The sequence below is a fragment of the Penicillium mononematosum genome (genome assembly GCF_028829835.1).
Source record: "Penicillium mononematosum strain IBT 11891 chromosome Unknown utg000003l:1.0-8172316.0:1.0-8177699.0, whole genome shotgun sequence".
NCBI classification, from domain to species: Eukaryota; Fungi; Ascomycota; class Eurotiomycetes; order Eurotiales; family Aspergillaceae; genus Penicillium; species Penicillium mononematosum.
The window spans coordinates 1,996,908-2,016,403 of record NW_026643273.1 but is presented as its reverse complement, the minus strand read 5'-3'; the positions used below and the strand labels follow the sequence as shown (position 1 = coordinate 2,016,403).

The window sequence follows — 19,496 nt, the reverse complement described above, 5'->3', positions numbered from 1 at the left end:
AATTCACGCTCACTTTTTCTCGTAAATCACAGTTCTTTGAGATAGTTTTGAGTCGGGAAACCAAGCAGAAGCTTTGATCTACTAAATATAGAATTGAATGCTCTGAAGGCTTTCTATACAAAGAAAATTGGGCGATGTCATAGTGGGCAAACGCCTGCGTTGTGGCCAATCACCGAACACCGCGGCTCACCGCCTCGCTGCGGCACTCAAATGGGCGTCGGAGGGCCGAACAATTTCCTTTTCCAAACCACCCGCAGGGCCCGAATTCACTCTGCGGGATCCTTTTGTTTGCCATTCTTAGATCAATAACTTCAATTTCTCAATTTTCTCAATTTTTCCTCACTTTCTATTTATTTGTTTGTCTATTGGTCTACACTCCCATAAATGCCGACTCTTATTCGAGTCTTCCTTTCAATATGTCACTCCTCACTAATGGTGGCAGAATCGTGCCCATACTTACGGGCTCTGATTCTCATCCCACTGAGAAGCCTGCGTTGTTAGACTCATCTCTTCCTCCAATACCTCCTTCTCCTTCTTCAATCTCTTCCCCACAAACCATGCCCCTGTTGCAGGACCAGCAAGCTTGCAAGCAACCCAAGCCCATGCACCACGCGAGCTTGGAGATGGCCTCTCTTCAAGAGAGAGGCCTCTATGCACTTCCCACCGAGGGAGACGGTAAGCCAATTACACCTGTTGCATGCTTTCTGAGCTCCATTGCGGTCTTTAGAAGCTGCATCACTTTGTTTTACCTATTCTGACGCGTCCAATCGCAGGTAATTGTCTCTATTACTCACTCTCCGACCAACTGTATGGCGACACCCACCATGCAGACGAAATCCGCCAGCTTCTAGCCAATCACATGGCTTCCAATAAAGATTACTTCATGCAATTCGTCGTTGCTGAAGGTGGGGAGCGCCGCCGCCCTAAGCGTGCGGCCGCATCAGCATATGCTACTCGCTCTGCTGATGTCTCCGCTCCGTCCCAGGAGGATATGGAACGGCGGTTCCAGGAAATGATTGCTACTACCCGCAAAAACGGGGAATGGGGCAGCTCTGAGCATCTGCAGGCATTCTGCCAGGCCTTCAAGGTCGACTTGAATGTATACACAATGGATGGTGTTTCGGTGTTCCAGGATGTCAATGCCCTCCCAACTCAACCTAGGGATGTTCTGCATGTAGCCTTCCATGTAAGTGTCTTGCTGACATGCATATCATGGAGCCTCACTAATGACCACAGGATTTTAAACACTACTCTTCAGTGCGGAATATCGAGGGCAAGCATGAAGGACTACTTACCAAGCTCATGCCTTTTCAACCTATCAAGGAGGAGGAGAGGATGAAGTCTGAAGTCGTTCCAGACTCCAAATCCGACATCGATAGTGACCAACTCATCTCACCAGAAGAGAAAACTGGTAGTGGTTATCTAGCCGACGATGCTGGCCTTGCTGTTGACCTATATCCCCTTGGGATATCAAATCCATCCAAGAGGGGTTGGGGGGCCGATATGACCGGGAGACCATTGTGGACATGCTCCAGCGATGTCGTGGCGACATTGACCGCGCCTTTGCCGCGCTCTTGGATGAGAAGACCGACGTCCCATTTGATAAAAAAGCTGCTCCCGGGATTCCTGTAAAGCCAAGCTTGCAGGCCTCGCGCTCTTCTTCTCCATTCAGTACGGGTAGCAAGCGGTCCGCGGAGGACAGTGACGATTCCGAAGATCCTCGTCCCGCACGACGCACCCGTCCTAGGAAACGCCTCGTCTCAAATCTTACCTTGGGCGTTGGTATCTCATTCAGGGATGAACATGACGAGGTTGTCTCCTTGAATCTTCGAGTGAGTTCTCCAACTGAAAGTCTCTTCAGGTGGCATGTTTGCTAACTTTTCCTTCAATAGATGAACTCCGACGCAGAAGAGAGTCAGGCCACAGACCCTCCCCGGGTAACACTAACCCGGAACAATCGGACGCGGACGGAAAGAAATGTCGTCGTAGTAGACGACTTTCCCGCCAACGCCCGACTTGATTTATTTGTTTCTTGCTTGTCTCCCGTCTGCGGCTAGACCTTTGAGCATCTTTAGCGCTTTCTCTTGCATAAAAAGGCGTTAGTGATGGAGCGATTGGTTTCTTACTTGGGTTTGCATATGCATCGCCCTGCGGGGCTCGCGGCCTGTGGGCTTGCGGAAGGGGGCGTTTTTTCTGATTATGAACTCGCATGAGGATATTGCCTGGGGCAGTCCTCAATTACCGTGCTTACAACGATACCAGGGTTGCTTTCCCCCCACAGTTTTCTAGAGTCTTTAGCTTTGGCTCTACTTTTTGCTCTCTTGTTTCCAGTCTGGGCCTTGACCCATGATCCGGCATTAGTGGCGAGCTGGTGTCACGGTGCTGTTTGGTGGCTTAGATTCTATTCTAGATATCTAATGTCACCCACTTTCTGGCTGGATATCTCAGTACTCATCCGTAGGCTTTCCCTACATAGTGAACAGGGGCAGGGCTCGTACTTTGAGCGGGTTGTACTCTAGGTATATAGGTAACAGCACGGACCTCCGTATATAGTGACATGTCAAATATTACAGTGCGTCTTATGTGCATGAAGATAGATCTATTTGAGGTAATTTAGACAATCACTGAGCAGTATCCCCAGAGAGCCAGGCAGAAGTAACCAAATCTAATGCAGTTCGCTTGTGTTGCTTGAAATATTTGCTCTTCCTTTTATTCCTCCAGTAGGAACTTCAGGAACGCCACCCCAATGGCGACACCATCATGTTCAATATTAGCTCTGCTCAAAGCATCCTGAGCTTGGTCCTCCTTAAAAACACCGGCCTCTGCCCGTCTCTGAATAGTCTCTGTAGCAATGTCTCCCGTGAATTCAGGATGGCCCTGAACGGTGACAAAGCGGCGCGGTGCATACATACCCTGCACAGCGCAGCGCGGGGATGAGCCGAGAGGAACCACGTTCGGGGGATAATTAAAGACAATATCCCGGTGCATTTGCTGGATGCGCTATTTGCGGTGAAGAAGATTAGGTCAGCTGGCTGCACATATACTCGGGGTGCATGAGTAGTAGCCTCTTGTGAAACAAGGCGCAGGCGCAGGGAACTTACAATCTTATCCCGACCAAAGAACTCCTTCCCCTTATCGGTCAAATCCATGTCACAGACGGCAATCTCCCAACCTTGGTCGCTTCGTCCGACCTTGCTGCCTAATGCGCGGCCAACGATTTGGTGTCCGAAGCAGATACCGAGTAGGCGGACTCGATCCTGGGCGAGGACTCGTTGAGTGAATTCAACGAGGCGGTTGATCCAGGGAATGTCTTCGAAGGAGTTGTGTTCTGGTTTAGGGGTCATTGTGATTAGTATATGCTTCCAAATGCTTTGAGTCACCGAGTTGATACGTACTTGATCCTGTCAGAAGCACGGCATCGACATCTTCTAGCTTAGGGTACTTGTCGTCATTGACTATATCCCAAGCTGTTATTTCCATGCCCGTTTCTGGATCGAGTCTCTCCGGCTGGTTCAAGGCATTCGCGCTAGCTTTGAGGAGCATGCGGAATACCCCGCCATATCCATTATAGCGGCGGTTGATTTTGTCAATAGGGGTGTCGCATTCTAACACGGCTATGCGGAGAGGGGAATGCATTATGCAGGATGACGCGAAGCTGCAGACAACGTAATAGATATGAGACCCGTGGACAAAATATATAGCAATCAAAAAGAGTTGGCCTCCCCGGGCAGAGCCCATACAATAATATTCCTTATCTCTTATCGGATCCCGAGATCGGACTCCGCTGACAAACCACGCTATTCCCGATGCGTCAATATTAGAAACATCTATGGACTTTTTCATCCCTCGGCAATTGATGCTGTGCTGCAGCAAATAGAGATCTTGCAGCCCTAGCGTTGAGATAAAGATCCTATTATCCTAGGCTGCGATTTTTCTTCCTTTCTCTTTTTTTGGTGCCACTACTGCTCTCAAAGCCCATGAGTTGTTGATGGCGTTCGCTTCGCTGTACTTACATTGCGTGCTTGCAGAATCTTCGTCCTCATGAAGTAACGTATTTTCATACATTTGTTTTTATAATTTTTTTTTCTTTAAAAAAAAATGCCCATTGACGAGAACGAGGGCAATCAGCTAATTTTTGCCCCTCCGAGGCCACCCCACTCCTGCGCAATAATTCCGTTCATCAGAAGACGAGTCACCACAATGTCTCGTATTCCGCAACGGATGTTGAATCAGCCAGCTCGTACAGAGCTACGGAAGAAGAAGCCCACTCTAGCTGTCCTTCCCGTGCAAGCTCTCCCACCCAAGAGCCAAACACCTCAACCAAAGATGAAACGGATTACGCCTCGAGGTTCATTGATGTCTCGCCGACCAGGTTCTGGGTCATATTTAGTGGCATCATGATGGGTTACATGATCGGCTTCTTTGATTCGACCCTCATGGCCTCCAGCCATCCAGTTATCACCTCCTACTTCAAAGCAGCCAACTCAGCCTCCTGGCTATCAACGGCCTTCTTGTTGACCTCGACCGCATTTATGCCCCTCTTTGGACGTATCTCGGACACATTTGGCCGGAAACCTGTCTATCTCTTCTCTATCAGCATGTTCTTCCTTACGACAGCAGGTTGTGGCTTGGCGCAAAGTATCGGCGGTTTTATCGCTGCTCGCGCGCTTTGTGGGCTTGGTGCCGGCGGTATCTTCTCCATCGGTCAGATCATCTCCAGTGACTTGGTGCATCTCGAGTATCGCGGGGTCTACCAATCATACATCAACCTGTGTCTCGGCACCGGCAGTAGTCTCGGCCTTGCCTTTGGGGGTTACCTGTGTGATCATATCGGCTGGCGGGGTGCGTTTCTCATCCAACTGCCTTTCATTTTCGTTTATTTTATCGCAGCCGCTTGGACAGTCCCGGCGGATCTCGGCATTAAACAAACTGGAATGGAGCGCATGAAAGTCTGGCAGTTGGTCCGGAGTATCGATATAACGGGATCAATCATTTTGATTATGTGTGTGACTCTGTTGATAATGGGTCTAAATTTTGGAGGGAATGTCTATCCTTGGGGCCATCCGCTCATTATCATCTCCCTAGTGGCATCATTAGTCCTAGCTGTTATCTTGGTGCGTTACGAGCGGCACGTCCCACGACCCGTGCTACCAATTGAGCTCATGGCAAAGGATCCTCGAGCCAGTATTATCTTTGGCAATTTCTTTGCCGCCATGTCTGTACACACCATGCTGTTCAACGCCCCGCTGTATTTCCAGGCCGTGAAGCTGACCAGCCCAACTGCTTCTGGTCTACGCCTTGTGGCTTCCTCCATAGCTGTCACTATCTCTAGTGTGAGCACCGGGTTCATGATTAACTGGACCAGACGTCTCAAACCCTTCGTCATGGTTGGTGTATGCTGCATGGTGATAGGTGGGTGTGCAGCTGCGTCCATGGGAATTGACACCTCTCAACCACTCTCCATGGTCTGCATCTCATTCTCCAGTCTAGGTCAGGGGTTTTCGTTTCCCACCCTCATGGTATCCATTCTCGCAACCAGTGAGAAGCAAGATCAGGCTGTCGCAACGACTACTCTGGGGCTGTGGAGAAGCCTTGGGGCCGTGATGGGCGTGGCTGTCAGCAGCTGGATCTTTCAGAATAGTCTCATATACCACCTTAACATAAACGTCACTGGTATTGAGAAGAACCATATCATTGCACTTGTCCGGAAATCCGTTGATACCATTGCCCACCTGGATCCAATCCATCGGCGAGAAGGTATGTTCTATTTCTTTCGAGCACCACTCACTTTGACCTTGCTAATTACCACTCAGTCACTACATCATACTCCGCGGCTCTTCAGCTGACCTTCATTTCTGCCGCCTTCTGGGGAGTCATTGTGTTAATATTGCTGGGCCGAGTCCCACTACCGCGATTGGGGAGAAAGGCCTAGCCAGTCTCTTTGATGATTCGTTGTTCTGATACCGGAGAATGTATATTGGCTGCGATGTTGGCCTTCTTACTGTATCTATTCATCTAGATGTAAATACATTATGTATGCACATACTATACCGTGGGCATCCCGTACTCCGTATACCGGCGATCTTGGCACAGCGACCCACCTTTTTTTTTGAACTCGATCTTTAACTTAACATCCACCCACTTCTCCGCAACTTCGAGACGTCTGTGTGGCTAAGCAAGGGGCTAGTGAGTGTATTCATACGATGCTTTCGCGTTCGGATGATAATTCTCAGCTGACACCCTTTTTGCCCCAGACTTATTCGCCGATCCCTTCTTTCCTGCCCCTCCTGTGCCGCCGCCTGGTAGTTGGATTCAGAGCTACACTTGAATACCAATCCCAAAGACGGTCGCAATCTTCTTTTCTCTAGCTGGATATAATTCTGAAACTGTGAACAACGAACATGGCCATCTGGGAAGAACTTACAACGGCATCTTGTGTATTCGGGAAACCTCTATCGGTTGGGACTCGAGTTGGCGCCGGGGACTAGAAACATAGTTGCGTTGTAACGCAAAAAAAAAAACTCTCACGGTTCGCAGTTTACAGCAACATGAATCTTCGAAAAGTAGCGAAGGCGCAGCCGCAGTCGCCCAGCGTCAGCACGAGGACATCCACCCCAAAAAGCCAGGCAAGCGATTCACAAAGCACACCCCGCCCCCGCAGCAGTCGCAAGAAATCCACAGATACGCCAGATACCAAAGCTAGGAGGGTACGCACAGGCTGTCTCACTTGTCGCCAAAGACATTTGAAATGCGACGAAGCTGTGGGAAGGTGTCTCAATTGTCGCAAATCGGATCGCGTCTGTCGACGTGGTGTTCGTCTCAATTTCATTGACACTCAGACTGTGGCGCCCCCACACATTATCGCTCGGCCCGCCGGATCGAAGGTGACATTTCGTGATGACTCGCGAACGATTGCGTCACTGTATGTGGGAGGGTTCGAGATATACCCGCCTGTCCAAGCGGAGAGTCCTGTTCAGGAGGACCCACAATCACACAATGACTTTGATTTTATGGGGGATGATGATTTGACAAATCTCTTTCAATCAGTGGCGCATTCATTTGACCCGCTGAGCTTGGATGTCCCGCACCCAAATACAGCGGAGTTCGTTGGATCTGATACCTGGCACCAGCCTCACTTGGTACCTGGAGATGAACTTCTTCCGCACGGGACGTCTCATTTCGCGCGGAAACTGGCTGGGAAACATGAGTACCATGCTTTCCTCACCGACCCAGAGCAAGTCTCTTTGCTCAGAATCTTCGTGGAAGAAGTCGGTCCCCGGCTGGATATAATGGATGAAATGAACCATGTGGGTAAATCTCCGCGCACTATATCCTTCCAGTCTGCTCACAAAACGCAGTTTTCCCAGATTCTTCCAGGTTTTGCAATTGGCGAGCCCTTATTGCTAAAGGCATTCATCGCGTGTGGTGCTAGACATCTTTCTTCTGTAGACCCTTCTTATGGGGAAGAAAAAGCGGCACACTATTACGACGCGGCTACTCGGGATCTTCTGGGTGCAGTCCACGATCCTAATCGTGACTCTGTACTATGCGCAACAGCAGCCGTTGCTCTCGGTTTCTCCGAAACCATGCCGAGCCAACCAAGGCACAGTGGAGATCACAGCGCAGGCTCCCGAGCACTGATCCGAGAATGTGGCTGGACTGCCAAAACCCCCGGGCTAGGTGGAGCATGTTTCAGGATCAGCATCAGTGCAGAGCTCCTGAAATGTACGCGATACAATTGGACATTGTCTTGGGATCCAGACACTTGGGGAGTCAACATGGACATGGATCATCCAGATGCCACCAATGGGGGAAGTCAAGATCTATGGCATCATCGGATACTTTATATTTTCGCGAAAGTGATGTCCTTACAAGCATCTTCGGGTCCATCTCGCGCTTTAGATGACGACTCGGCCAGGGCCATTCAGCTCAACGATCATGAATGGATTACCCACGACAGATGGTGTGAGCAATGGGCAAAATCTATTCCCAGATCCCTTGCACCCCTTGGTCATTTGCAGCCATGGCAAACGACCTCCAAATCGGTCTTTCCTGAAGTTTGGTATGTACTCAACTATCTCACATCCAGCCCGTTCGCCAGCTCATAGTTGCAGGCTTGTCAACCGATCTGCCGTTGTTTCTCGGTTATTCTACCATGCCAGTCGTATTCTACTGGCCAAAACACACCCGTTCCAGTCGGAGTTCGATGAGGATATGCGGAAAATGCAACGAAGCCATGCACACGAAATGTGCGGCCTTATTGCCCATACCACAGACCGGTTAGTACAAATCGTGACCAAGATCCCAGAAATGTCTGTCTCTAACCAGTTGAATAGAGGCGTGGCCCATATATCCCTGTACTTTCTAATACTCGCTGCAGAGTGTTTAGAAACACGCGAAGCCCAAGAGGAGGTACTCGGAATCTTCGATACCCTCACAAAAGTGACTGGCAGCAGTGCTGAAACAACCAAAAACGATCTCAAACAAATTTGGGGCTGGGTCGATGCTCACCCGCACACTGTGACGCCAGCCCAGATGCACAATGACTTCTATGAATTAGACCCATCTCTACCAATCTCCAACCACCCGGGCTCGTCTCCAAGCCTACACAATCCCTTGTTGACTACGGGTGACTTCTCATTGGAAAATCACCCGTATCAAGGATACTATGTGCCACCACATCACCACCATGCACTCAATCAGTATCACTATGGTACATTTGATTTGATTTGATGCTTTGGAAACCTTGACGAACCATGAATTATTATTCCCTAATTTCAAATCTATGTGCTTTTATACCCTATGAATATCATGGATTATTCTCAGCCGATCAATTCTGAGAAAAATCGCCGATTGTGGTTAAATAAAGACTACCAAACTATTGCTTCATCCATCAATGGATAACGCAGCCAAATCCGTAATAAACTGGGACTTGCTGATTAGCATGGTTAGCTTCAGCATTGGATGGTAGAGCATACCCTCTAACACCGATAGTGGAGATTTGGAACCACGAAGAGTGAACCTCGATGAGCAATGGAATTTCAACTTGGCCGTAGCTTGTCACATCCCTCATTGGTCTTTATTTTACATGGAACCTTCCAGTGGACGCTTCTAAGGATGTTTGAAGAATATCCCCATTGCCCACTTTGGCAGGTGCCAGGTGCCCAGGTGAGCACCTGCCCTTATGTAAGGGTCAGTGATCGAAAAGCGGCAAGAGTTGAGCACTAAAGGGGAAAGAGAAAGGTCCATGTTGTTGGTCGCCCCAGGCCATGATTTCAAGACTTGTTGATTATTAGTCCATTTTCTACTTCCATTCCTGAAAGTTGAACCGTTCTTGCTTTTGTGTTGTTCCATTGACAGTGCATATCATAAAGATCCACGCCCAAATATATCACCATACAACATAGGTGAGGCTCGAGTGTGGCGGTGTAAGCTGGCAATTCCACATGGCTGTGGACCTTGGCTAAGATAGAAGATATCAACAAGCAACAACCACAAGGCATTTGGGATGGACACCAAATCAGTTCAAGTTCAATCTCCAGCTACTCCAATCTACATCCTTCGTGGACATGCTTCTCCAGTCCATGCCCTGCACATCTACAGCCAGAATTTACGGCTTGTATCCGGTGATGCTAATGGCTGGATCGTTGTTTGGGACCTGGTCACCAAACGCCCTGTGACGGCATGGAAGGCCCACGAGGGAGCTGTTTTGGAGGCCAGAGGCTTTGATGTTGGCTCAGGTGCTACCGAGGTTTACACGTATGATGTTTCATCCACTCCTACTTAGCCATGGAAGGCATCGGCCACCCTACTAACATCTGCAATAGACATGGCCGCGACCACAAACTATGTGTGTGGAAGCTTCGTCCAGAGGATGAGACTTTTCTCAATAAGACGCTTCCAGTGGATGCGACCGAGTCCGCACAGCCAGGAAGTAAAACCCAGCCATGGTTACTCCATTCCTTGCCCGTGAATGCGCTTAATTTCTGTGCGTTCTCAATGGCCTTCGTGAATCAAGACGGGCTTCCTGCATTTCCATCCCAATCCAGAAGACCAGAGAACACTCTCTTTGCAGTACCCAATGCCTTAGACTCTGGTGGAGTCGATATCTTCCAACTTCCGTCCGAGCGCAGGATCAGTACTATTCCTTCCGAACAATCCCCTAAAACTGGAATGCTGATGGCTGTAAATCTCTTCGTCTCACCTTCTGGGGATCTCTACGTCGCCTCTGCATACGAAGATGGCCATGTGATGGTCTTCGTTCATCGTGGAGCTCTCAAGTCGGCCAGCTTTGAGCGCGAGTACATAAACAACAACCCTTTGAAATGGGACAAGCTTTATGCTGGCCGCCCTCATTCCCAGCCGGTCCTTTCCTTAGATGTCGCCCCCTCCCATGGATACTTCATCTCTTCTTCTGCGGATGCTCTGATCGTCAAGCATCCCATCCCCAGCACGGGGTCTGCGGGTTATATCACTACCGCTGGCTACAAAGAAGAATCTCCCTTGAAGATTGTCAACACAAAGCATTCGGGTCAGCAGGGTCTGCGGATCCGATCGGATGAGAAAGTATTTGCTACTGCTGGGTGGGATAGCAGGATCCGGGTGTACTCTCGGCAAAACCATGAAAGAGCTGGCTGTGCTGAAGTGGCACAAGGATGGTTGTTATTCTGTAGCGTTCGGGGATACTGAAAGTACGTCTTCGTTGGTGTCTCCATCGCCTGAGTCTGCAAAACAAGAACCCCGAGATGCAGACCAGCGCGCAGCAGGACAGACGACCGTCGACGGACGCAACTACTCTCTTGCAACAGTGCAGCAACAACGGAATCAAAAAGTACAAGAAACTCATTGGCTAGCGGCTGGGTCCAAGGACGGGAAGATTTCATTATGGGATATCTACTGAGATAAAGGCTAATGCTACAAAACAACCATGCGACCATGCTTTTTTTTTGAAACAGTCCACAGAGCAAAAAAATCAAGCCAAGTTGAACTCGTTCGCTCCAGACATATGCTCCCTCATCTTGGCTCTCATCTTGCGAGCAGCCTCATCCGCAACATTTGTGGAAGATGGAGCATCCTCGGCCTTCCTCTTATTTCCTGCAACACCGTTTCGCGCTGCCTTGAAGTCCTTCTTGGTGTCTTCTTGTCCAGGTCGCAGACCAGGGACGTTGATTTTACCCGGTCGGTCACGCAGGGCGAAGCTCTTCGCCAGATGGCCCAAGTGGAGTTCCTTAATGTTGAACATGCTCCTTTCAGCTGCGGTGTGGGTCGCGTAAGCCCGGACATGAGATTGGAACGCCCGTCGAGCCATTTCCAAATAGTCTGGGTTATCAAGTGCCCAACGCTCCACGTCCATCTGCCAATCGGTCGTCTTCTCCTCCCAGTTCTTCTTTTTGTTATCGTTGCCGCCAAAGCCACGCTTGAGAATCTCGTTTGCATCAGTGCGGGTGAGTGCCTTGCCTCCGTCGCGGTAGCCGCGCTTCAGAACTTCGACATAGTTCTCCTCACAGCCAGGCTGGAGGAAAATGAGGGCACGGCCGTCTCGTCCCACACGAGCAGTACGACCAATACGATGAGTGTGGTCATCGGAGCTGAAGGCCGGGTCATATTCGACAACCAAGTCCACGTTGGGCAAATCCAAACCACGGGAAGCCACATCAGTACAGATCATGACACAAGCCTCAGTACTGCGAGAGAAAGAGCCGAGCGTAGCAGTTCGAACATTCTGGGGAAGCGAGCCGTGCAGTCGGTGTAAGATGACTGGATTCGTCGGGGTCGAAAACGCTCTACCGGGAGCAATGGTGCCGTGGGGTGACAGTTTCTCCTTTTCTTCGTCTTTTTCGTCTTTCTGATCTTTTTCGTCCTTCTTGTTTTCTTCGTCGCTCTTCCTTTGTTGCTCGCGATCTTGATTCCTTGAGAATAGCTCAAAATGGAAATCGACTACGTCGGCGCAAGACATGAAAACAATCGCCTTCATCACTGATCCCTTCCGCATGAACGTCCTCTTCAAGTAGGCTGTTAATGAGACCAGACGTAGCTTAGCTGGAACAATCGCGTACGATTGCTTGAGCTGAGCCGGGACGCGGAATGACTCTTCCTCGTCCTTATTTGTCTTCTCCTCATCCTCATCGGACGGGTCGGCCTTGATGTGTACCGCGTCCTTCAAACTGATTTCTCCCAGCTTTTGGACATTCATCTTCAGAGTAGCAGAACACAGAATCGTTGTCCTGCGAGTAGGGACACCGGGAACGCGACTAGGGCGTTGTCTAGCGTCAAGTTTCTTGACAATGCCTTGCAATTCCTCCTCGAAGCCCATGTCCATCAAGCGATCACCCTCGTCAAGTACGAGCCACCGCACATTGCCGACCTGCAACGCTTCCGTATTGTCGAGGTGGTCTACCAATCGACCAGGTGTTGCGACAAGAATGTTCAATCCCTTTCTCAACCGTGCCTTCTCTGATTTCTTCTTTTCTCCACCAATTACCGTTCCACATACAATCCAGTTCGCGCAGCGCAGAATGTTCTCCAACACGACGGAGATCTGCTTGCATAGTTCACGGGTGGGTGCCAAAATAATAGCGAACAATCCACTGTCTCGGTGGACTTGGGTATCGTTATGTTCGTTAGTCGCTTTTGAGAGGTCCATAATCCGCTGCACCAGCGGCAGAAGGTAAGCCAGAGTCTTTCCGGAACCAGTTTCGGCCTGGATGAAAGCGTCACTTTCCTCCTTCAGCAATTGTGTAATTGAGCTTCTTTGGATAGCCGTCGGCGCCTTGAGCTCCAGCTTTGTGAGCAGATGCGCCGCAAGATTAGGGGGACAAGCCCAGATTCGTGAAGGTATCCAGTCCGTCGATCAGCGGCGCATTAGTCGGTTTCGCATCTTCCGCCCTCTCTCCTCCTTGGGTTCTTCGGGATTGCGCGCTTCGGGGTTACTAGTAAAGAGCGAGGAAACGAAATGTTTGGGGTCTCGTGGATGTTGCTGTGGTCGTCGATCACCACCAGAGCGCGGGGCGCTCGGGCGGTTGAACGAGTCTGAGTCTTCGGTCCTTTGTCTTTTCACTGGTCGCGTACCGAGTTGGACCTGGTTCGGGTTCTTGGATGCTGCATTGCGCGCAGCTGCATCTCCGGGTGCTTTCTCGGATCCTCGGTGGGCTGAGCGCTTCTTTGCAGTCAGTCGGTCTCGCCATGTTCCTCCTTTAAACTTGGCTTCAGGCTTGATGACACTGTCGCCAATGGTAAAGTTCATAAGCATTCCATCGTCGGCCATTTTGAAATAAGGCGATCCCCGCTGAAAATGTAGGGGAGTTGTGAAGGTTTTTGTTGGACCGGCGATCCAAAAGCTTTCGAGACTTTTTTTCGGCGCCAAGACTTCCAGGCTCTCAGGCAAATTTTCTCCACCCTAAGGACTTGCCCTACTTTGTTTACATTGAACTGCAGGGAAATGGAGAGATATATTTGAATAATTCCTAGTCTATCTTGCTTTTAAAGAACGTATGTAGGTGGTTTGCTTGCAAACCGTGCTATGCTAAAGTGTCAGATGTTCATTACTGAAGTGTTCGATATGGTATCAAGCACGAGGAGCCAAAATGAGGTTGTCGATCAGTCGCACAGGGACCTTGCCATCGCCCAATCCACAGTCTTCGCCTGGCTTGGACTCTTCCAGTGGTGCCATCTTGAATGCGGTACTCAAAACTGCGCCCTTAGCCGGGTCGACGACTTCCAACTCGTCAAGGGTGTCAGGATCGGCGAGAGAAATGTAGTCGACTTCGTAGAGTGCTCTCTCGGATGGGGAAAGGGATTGTTGCCTGGAAAGGACAGTCTCCGCCACATTACGAGCAGCCCCAAGAATATCGGCCCGACTGGTCTTGCCAGACAGGTATTCATCTTCGGCGGCTTTCAACGCCTTGTAGATGGTGAGCCCCACGGCTCGTCGCCGGTCGCCCAGGTAGACGTTCCGCGAGCTCAGCGCCAGGCCGTCATGTTCACGCGTAGTTTCAATGATTCGCACTTCGGTGCCAACATGGAAATCCTCCACCATGCGCTTGATGACCACGGTTTGTTGCACATCCTTCTGGCCAAAGTAGGCACGGTCGGGGGTTGTGATGTTGAAGAGTTTCATGCAGACTGTCGCCACGCCCCGGAAGAATACCGGACGAGAACCGCCCTCCAGTTTAGTGGACAACGGGGTAATTGTGACAAATGAGCCGTGTCCATCAACCTCTGACGAAGGGGGCAGACCGGGGTACATGACCTTCGAAGTGGGTGCGAAAAGGGCAGTGATGCGCCCCGCACTTGCACTGTTTTCTCCCAACCGCTCGAGCTCCTCATTCAGCTTTTCCAATTTCTCAACGTCAGAATCCCAGGTGCGGGGATAGCTGGAAAGATCCTCCGTGACTCCGAATTGTGTGGGATTGACGTAGATGCTAACGAAGATATCTGTGTTCTCGCGGGCAGCATGTCGAATTAGGGAGAGATGACCCTCATGAAGTGCGCCCATGGTAGGAACGAACCCTACACTCCGGTCATTCTGCAACAATTGGCGCCGAAGTCCTCGGATGGAGGGGACATCGCGGAAGACTTGAAAGCTGGATGGTTGGCGAACAGATTGTGAAGCCATGGTCGCGTCGGCAAGGAGGGATGAAGCTGTCGCTGGGATAGAGTGAGCTTATCTGCAGCTAGAATTTCCACAAAAGAGACATACTCGAAAACGATCTCGCTCCGTTGACTAAGCGAGACATACTATGTGAGGATAATAAATAAGCTCAATGCAAGATGTACAACATGAACGTTAGCAACTGTGGGATGAAAGCTACACAGCTCAGGCCCACGTGACCTGCCTCGGCTCGTTTCTGGGGAAATCCGAGACAACATCCGGGGGCGATCAGCCGGTTTGTTGCCGCTTGAGAGCTCGAGGGTTCAAGCTATGATTTGGTCCCGCACCTCGTCTCATTTGAGCTTTTCATTTGACTCCTCTTCCTCTCTTCTTTCCTTCCATGGACCTAACCGCGTGCTCGTGAGCTGACCTGAAGTATAACCATTCTCGCCCTGCCCCCCTTGTACAATGCCGTCTCCTAAGTCGGCTATTGCCGATGACCACCACTCGGCGCCAGACCTGGAAATCGTCAACTCACAGTTGACAATCCATCCATCAGGCTTCACTGGAGGTCCCGAAACCAAAGATGAAAAAATCACTGAACGCAACCTTGTCCGCCACATGGTGCGATTTCGCGAGAACCCCTTCGACTTTCTCCGGGAAGTGAGCCTGTACATGTCCGGCACGGGCTGGCGTGCATATGACGAACCTATCGGTCAACCTATCTTCTATTCGGGCTTCTCCGAAAGGATGAAGACCTCCATATTAGGCAGCCTGCTCCTGCAAAACAAGATCACTGAATTGGCCAATCGTCGACTCGTAGTCGAAGAGAAGGAAGGATTGCTGGCAATCAATGAAGGTAGAACGTTGGACGACAAACGGGCTCGTCGCCGGAACGAGATCGAAGATAATTTACGGGAAGTAGTGGATACAATGATGGAAAACATGATTTGCAAGATGGAAAGCAAGACGTTCATTCGGGGTGCTTATTATATGTGCACACAGCTCTTGACTCGTGCTTACCACCAAGGTAAATTTTAATGCTATACTCCTTCTCTCGCCAGTCAATGCTAAACGAAACACACTTAGGCATCCATGTATCCAGCGAAGAAGTCTTACGTCTAAGATCTGTAGCCGAAACTGCTGCCAAAAAGAAGCAGTCGATTGTTTTCCTTCCTTGTCACAAGTCCCATGTGGATTATGTCTCCCTACAACTTATCTGTTACCGTCTCGGTATTTCTCTACCTGTCATCGTCGCGGGTGACAATCTGAATATCCCTTTGCTGGGCGCTTTCCTACAACACGCAGGTCGGTCGCACGACAATTTTCTATTAGCTACCAGTACTAACCTAATGTAGGCGCTATGTGGATTCGACGCAGCTTCGGAAATGATCCCTTGTACAATACTGTCGTGCAAGCTTATATTGATACCCTCCTTCAACAAGGCTTCAACTTCCAGTGCTTCATTGAAGGTGGTCGCTCCAGAACTGGAAAACTGCTTTCACCCAAGTTTGGAATATTGAGTTTCATCATGGACAGTCTACTATCAGGTCGGGTTGAAGACCTCATCATCTGTCCGGTCAGCACTCAGTACGACAAGGTCATTGAGACAGAGTATGTCCCCCCCCCCGGCATATTAACCTTTCTGGTGAGCGTTATAATTGACAAGTTATTTAGGTCGTACATTAGCGAGCTTCTTGGCCAACCAAAGGCAAAGGAGAACTTGGCTGATTTCATTTCTTCGTCCTCGGTTTTATCCCTAAAGCTAGGCCGAGTTGATGTTCGTTTCCACGAGCCATGGAGTCTCCGAGACTTCATTGGCCAGCAGCTTACGCGACTAGATCGCCCCAGCACTGACATCAATAACAAACTTAGCTATACTGATCGAGGCCGCATTCTAAGAACATTCGGTTATCGGGTTCTGTCCGATATCAATGACGTGTCTGTGATGATGCCAACCGCCCTTGTGGGAACCGTTCTTCTGACCTTACGCGGCCGCGGAGTCGGAAAGGCCGAATTAGTACGCCGATTGGACTGGCTCTGCGATCGGGTGCGAGCCAAAGGTGGCAGAGTAGCACACTTCTATCACTCACCAACGGAGACGGTGGTTGACCGTGCACTGGAAGTCCTAGGGCCCAAACTCGTTGGTCTAATTTCAGGTCTAGTCGAGCCAACATACTATGCGGTGGATCGTTTCCAACTTTCCTTTTACCGGAACATGCTCATCCACCTATTCATCACTGAAGCACTGGTTTCCGTGGCTATGTACACAAAGATCAAGCAAGGTGGTGGGCCTGCCAATCAAAGAATCACCCACGAGGATTTGAAGAAACAGGTTTCATTCCTGTCGCAGCTTTTCCGCGGTGAATTCATTTTCCCGCCTGAGGGCTTATCTCACAATTTCGATAAGACATTGCGTGGGCTAGAGAAGGATGATGTGATCAAAATCACCCGTGATGAGTCCGGCACGCCAGTGTACGTTGAATTGAGCGAGTCTGAGCGATTATGTGGTCGCGAGAACTATGACTTCTACTGCTTCCTGATCTGGCCTTTCATCGAGGCCTCTTGGCTTGGCGCGGTGTCACTTCTTGGATTGACACCGCCTCTCGATGGTCCGAAGGAAGTTTGGATCGATTCAAAGAAAGCACAAGATAGTGCTCAAGTCGTGAGTTTCCTTTCCCATGCTATACCGACTATTTCATTAATATTCACATCCGCAGCTCGGTAAAACGTTATACCACCAAGGTGATCTTTCCTACTTCGAGGCCGTCAACAAGGAGACCCTCAAGAATTCTTATCAACGATTTGAAGAAGAGGGTATTATCTTGGTTGCGAAGAACAAAGGATCCCGTGCCGGTCCGTCTCTCAGGCTGGCTCCTGAATGGGTCCCTCGGCGTGACGAGGGTACTGGGAAGGTTCTGGACGGCGGTCGACTGTGGGACTTTGTTGAATTGATCGCACAGTCCCGTCGCGAGGGGTGAGTCCATTCTTCTCGCATTATCTCTGTCAACGAAACGTACTAACATTTCACAGCAAAAACCGTCGAGATGGTGCAACTGTCTCCTCACGCGTTCTTACCATGTCCGATATGGTTGGGCGGAAACTGTTCCAAAATGCCGCGGCTCCGGTGCCTGCCGACGTATCGTCACGGCAGATGCGCCGAAATGCAATTGGAACTGAGGCAAAGCTCTAGTCATTCCTTTTTGATACCCATGTATGTACATTTGTACACGCTGCTTCTATATCTACCTCATATTACATAGTGTCAGAATTATAGTTCTCATGCACATATTTTTTGATTTTTCCTGCGTTTGGCTCGCCTAGGCGGAGGTGCTATGTCACCATCCCCCTGATACAATGAACAAAAGGATATACAGCGGGCATACCGAGTACGAGTTCTCATACTTATAGTGTTCATATAAGGATACCATCACACTGATCCTCTCAAGAACCCTTGAGCAGATACCATGTCAGATTTCAACTTGAAGTTTACTACTATATATATTAACCCTTCTTTATTTATGGTTGATCCTATCTCCTTGTTTGCCTTTATTCATTCACCTATCGAGGGCCTTTTTTACCACATTATCAAAGACATTGCTTGTGTGAAAATGTTGTCAAATTGAAAATACCAGACAATGAGATATGAGAGAGCATAAGGACGGACAATTATGTGTCCAATAGCGAAGAAAAAGTATCACGTATATTATTGATAACTACATAGGGTTTTGGTCAACCCACTCAAAGTAAGCTATTCTCTGTCCCAATTCACCGTCACCTTAGCGCTGTGGTTTCGTTCAATCGCCACAAAAGAACTAGGTAATGGCTATATCACTTAGAACTTCTGGTCGAACGAAGCCCGTAGATTGAATTGAGAAGTGCCCAGCGAGGGGTATAAGGCCTCACGTTGCCTAGATAGCAACAACCTCAACATAGAATCGGGTATCGTCAGTCTTGTACGCGGGGTTGCTGTCGATCTGTTGCTTAATCCACTCGACGGAGGCCTTGTAGTCTGGGAAGGGGTCAACGTCACCATCACAAGCGTAGCCATATCTTGAAGACTTACTGAGAATGTCCTGGGTATAGGGATTCGCAAGACCGCTAGCACCGTTACGGTGGCCAGCAAACCACTTGTCGTACCCGTAGTAGCGCTGGCAGTCCCAGCGGGAGGCGATATCCGCCTTCACGTTAGAGCTTTCGAAAGGTAAGCTGTCATTCGAAACATGATATCATCGAGGGTTTCCTTACTTGAGAATGGCACCGTTGTTCCAGTTCGCCTCAGGCTGTCCAACAAAGCCATATCGCGAGGCACAGACGCGGAGTTGGCCCCAGTTCTGCTTGAACAGACCGAAGTTGGCTGCATCCTGGGTCTTGGCGTCGCCGTAGGGATAGTGCGCAGTGTTCATGTCCTCTCTGTGATTGACTATCAGCATTATACAGAGGTATGTATGTCGTGGTAAGAATCCTACATCTCGAGCATGGCAATGGCAATATCGAGAGTGTTACCACCGGCTTTGAGAATTGCCTGCTTGCGCGCACCGAGGCCAGAGACAGTGTAGTGGCCACGAACGTCCCGCTTCTCGAGCACATCATTGGACACTGGAGTGGCCAGCACCGTGGCTGCGAAGAGTGCAGCAACACATGAAAGGGAGAACTTCATCTTGAACTGGGAGATGATAATCTGGAAAGGATAAGTATAGAATGAGAGCTGGAGTCCTCAGGGCTTGTTGAATGAAGGGCCAAAGAACGAGGCCAAGTCGAGAGGCTTTATACTCGCGAAGCTCGACATACTTGTAAGATTAGCCGTGTATGAGTATATTGCTAAGCTCTGAATGTGAGACTTTTTTAAACTGTCCAAGTTCCACGTTGTTGGTGCTCGTCTCTTCAGAATGGTGGCGTTTATTTA

The 19,496-nt window shown here is 49.7% G+C and overlaps 9 protein-coding genes across 9 annotated transcripts; 5 read left to right on the top strand and 4 right to left on the bottom strand.

Annotated features, from left to right (window-relative positions):
• Window positions 1-416: 416 nt before the first annotated feature.
• Window positions 417-2,057, top strand: N7519_005710 (OTU domain-containing protein; the record flags this gene model as incomplete). The annotated part of the gene is made up of 5 exons (XM_057292486.1): window positions 417-675; window positions 774-1,186; window positions 1,237-1,446; window positions 1,488-1,832; window positions 1,893-2,057. The coding sequence occupies 5 exons, from the start codon at window positions 417-419 to the stop codon at window positions 2,055-2,057; spliced, it is 1,392 nt and encodes a 463-aa protein (XP_057147297.1).
• A 652-nt stretch (window positions 2,058-2,709) lies between these two features.
• N7519_005709 (type 1 glutamine amidotransferase) lies at window positions 2,710-3,738 on the bottom strand (the record flags this gene model as incomplete). Its single annotated transcript, XM_057292485.1, has 3 exons — window positions 2,710-3,000; window positions 3,102-3,328; window positions 3,396-3,738. 3 exons carry the CDS (start codon window positions 3,736-3,738, stop codon window positions 2,710-2,712), a joined length of 861 nt encoding a protein of 286 aa, XP_057147296.1.
• Window positions 3,739-4,397: 659 nt separating this feature from the next.
• On the top strand, window positions 4,398-5,932 carry N7519_005708 (putative MFS multidrug transporter; the record flags this gene model as incomplete). The annotated part of the gene is made up of 2 exons (XM_057292484.1): window positions 4,398-5,757; window positions 5,814-5,932. 2 exons carry the CDS (start codon window positions 4,398-4,400, stop codon window positions 5,930-5,932), a joined length of 1,479 nt encoding a protein of 492 aa, XP_057147295.1.
• A 616-nt stretch (window positions 5,933-6,548) lies between these two features.
• N7519_005707 (Zn(II)2Cys6 transcription factor) lies at window positions 6,549-8,733 on the top strand (the record flags this gene model as incomplete). The annotated part of the gene is made up of 3 exons (XM_057292483.1): window positions 6,549-8,062; window positions 8,115-8,279; window positions 8,337-8,733. The coding sequence occupies 3 exons, from the start codon at window positions 6,549-6,551 to the stop codon at window positions 8,731-8,733; spliced, it is 2,076 nt and encodes a 691-aa protein (XP_057147294.1).
• Window positions 8,734-9,508: 775 nt separating this feature from the next.
• Window positions 9,509-10,900, top strand: N7519_005706 (WD40 repeat domain-containing protein; the record flags this gene model as incomplete). The annotated part of the gene is made up of 3 exons (XM_057292482.1): window positions 9,509-9,759; window positions 9,828-10,540; window positions 10,593-10,900. 3 exons carry the CDS (start codon window positions 9,509-9,511, stop codon window positions 10,898-10,900), a joined length of 1,272 nt encoding a protein of 423 aa, XP_057147293.1.
• Window positions 10,901-10,972: 72 nt separating this feature from the next.
• Window positions 10,973-13,264, bottom strand: dbp7 (putative ATP-dependent RNA helicase; the record flags this gene model as incomplete). Its single annotated transcript, XM_057292481.1, has 2 exons — window positions 10,973-12,781; window positions 12,950-13,264. 2 exons carry the CDS (start codon window positions 13,262-13,264, stop codon window positions 10,973-10,975), a joined length of 2,124 nt encoding a protein of 707 aa, XP_057147292.1.
• A 300-nt stretch (window positions 13,265-13,564) lies between these two features.
• Window positions 13,565-14,735, bottom strand: N7519_005704 (pantoate--beta-alanine ligase PAN6; the record flags this gene model as incomplete). Its single annotated transcript, XM_057292480.1, has 2 exons — window positions 13,565-14,646; window positions 14,699-14,735. 2 exons carry the CDS (start codon window positions 14,733-14,735, stop codon window positions 13,565-13,567), a joined length of 1,119 nt encoding a protein of 372 aa, XP_057147291.1.
• A 323-nt stretch (window positions 14,736-15,058) lies between these two features.
• On the top strand, window positions 15,059-17,783 carry N7519_005703 (lysophospholipid acyltransferase family protein; the record flags this gene model as incomplete). The annotated part of the gene is made up of 6 exons (XM_057292479.1): window positions 15,059-15,620; window positions 15,680-15,898; window positions 15,949-16,204; window positions 16,268-17,255; window positions 17,311-17,567; window positions 17,624-17,783. 6 exons carry the CDS (start codon window positions 15,059-15,061, stop codon window positions 17,781-17,783), a joined length of 2,442 nt encoding a protein of 813 aa, XP_057147290.1.
• Window positions 17,784-18,501: 718 nt separating this feature from the next.
• Window positions 18,502-19,250, bottom strand: N7519_005702 (uncharacterized protein; the record flags this gene model as incomplete). The annotated part of the gene is made up of 4 exons (XM_057292478.1): window positions 18,502-18,602; window positions 18,657-18,784; window positions 18,839-19,003; window positions 19,060-19,250. 4 exons carry the CDS (start codon window positions 19,248-19,250, stop codon window positions 18,502-18,504), a joined length of 585 nt encoding a protein of 194 aa, XP_057147289.1.
• Window positions 19,251-19,496: the final 246 nt, after the last annotated feature.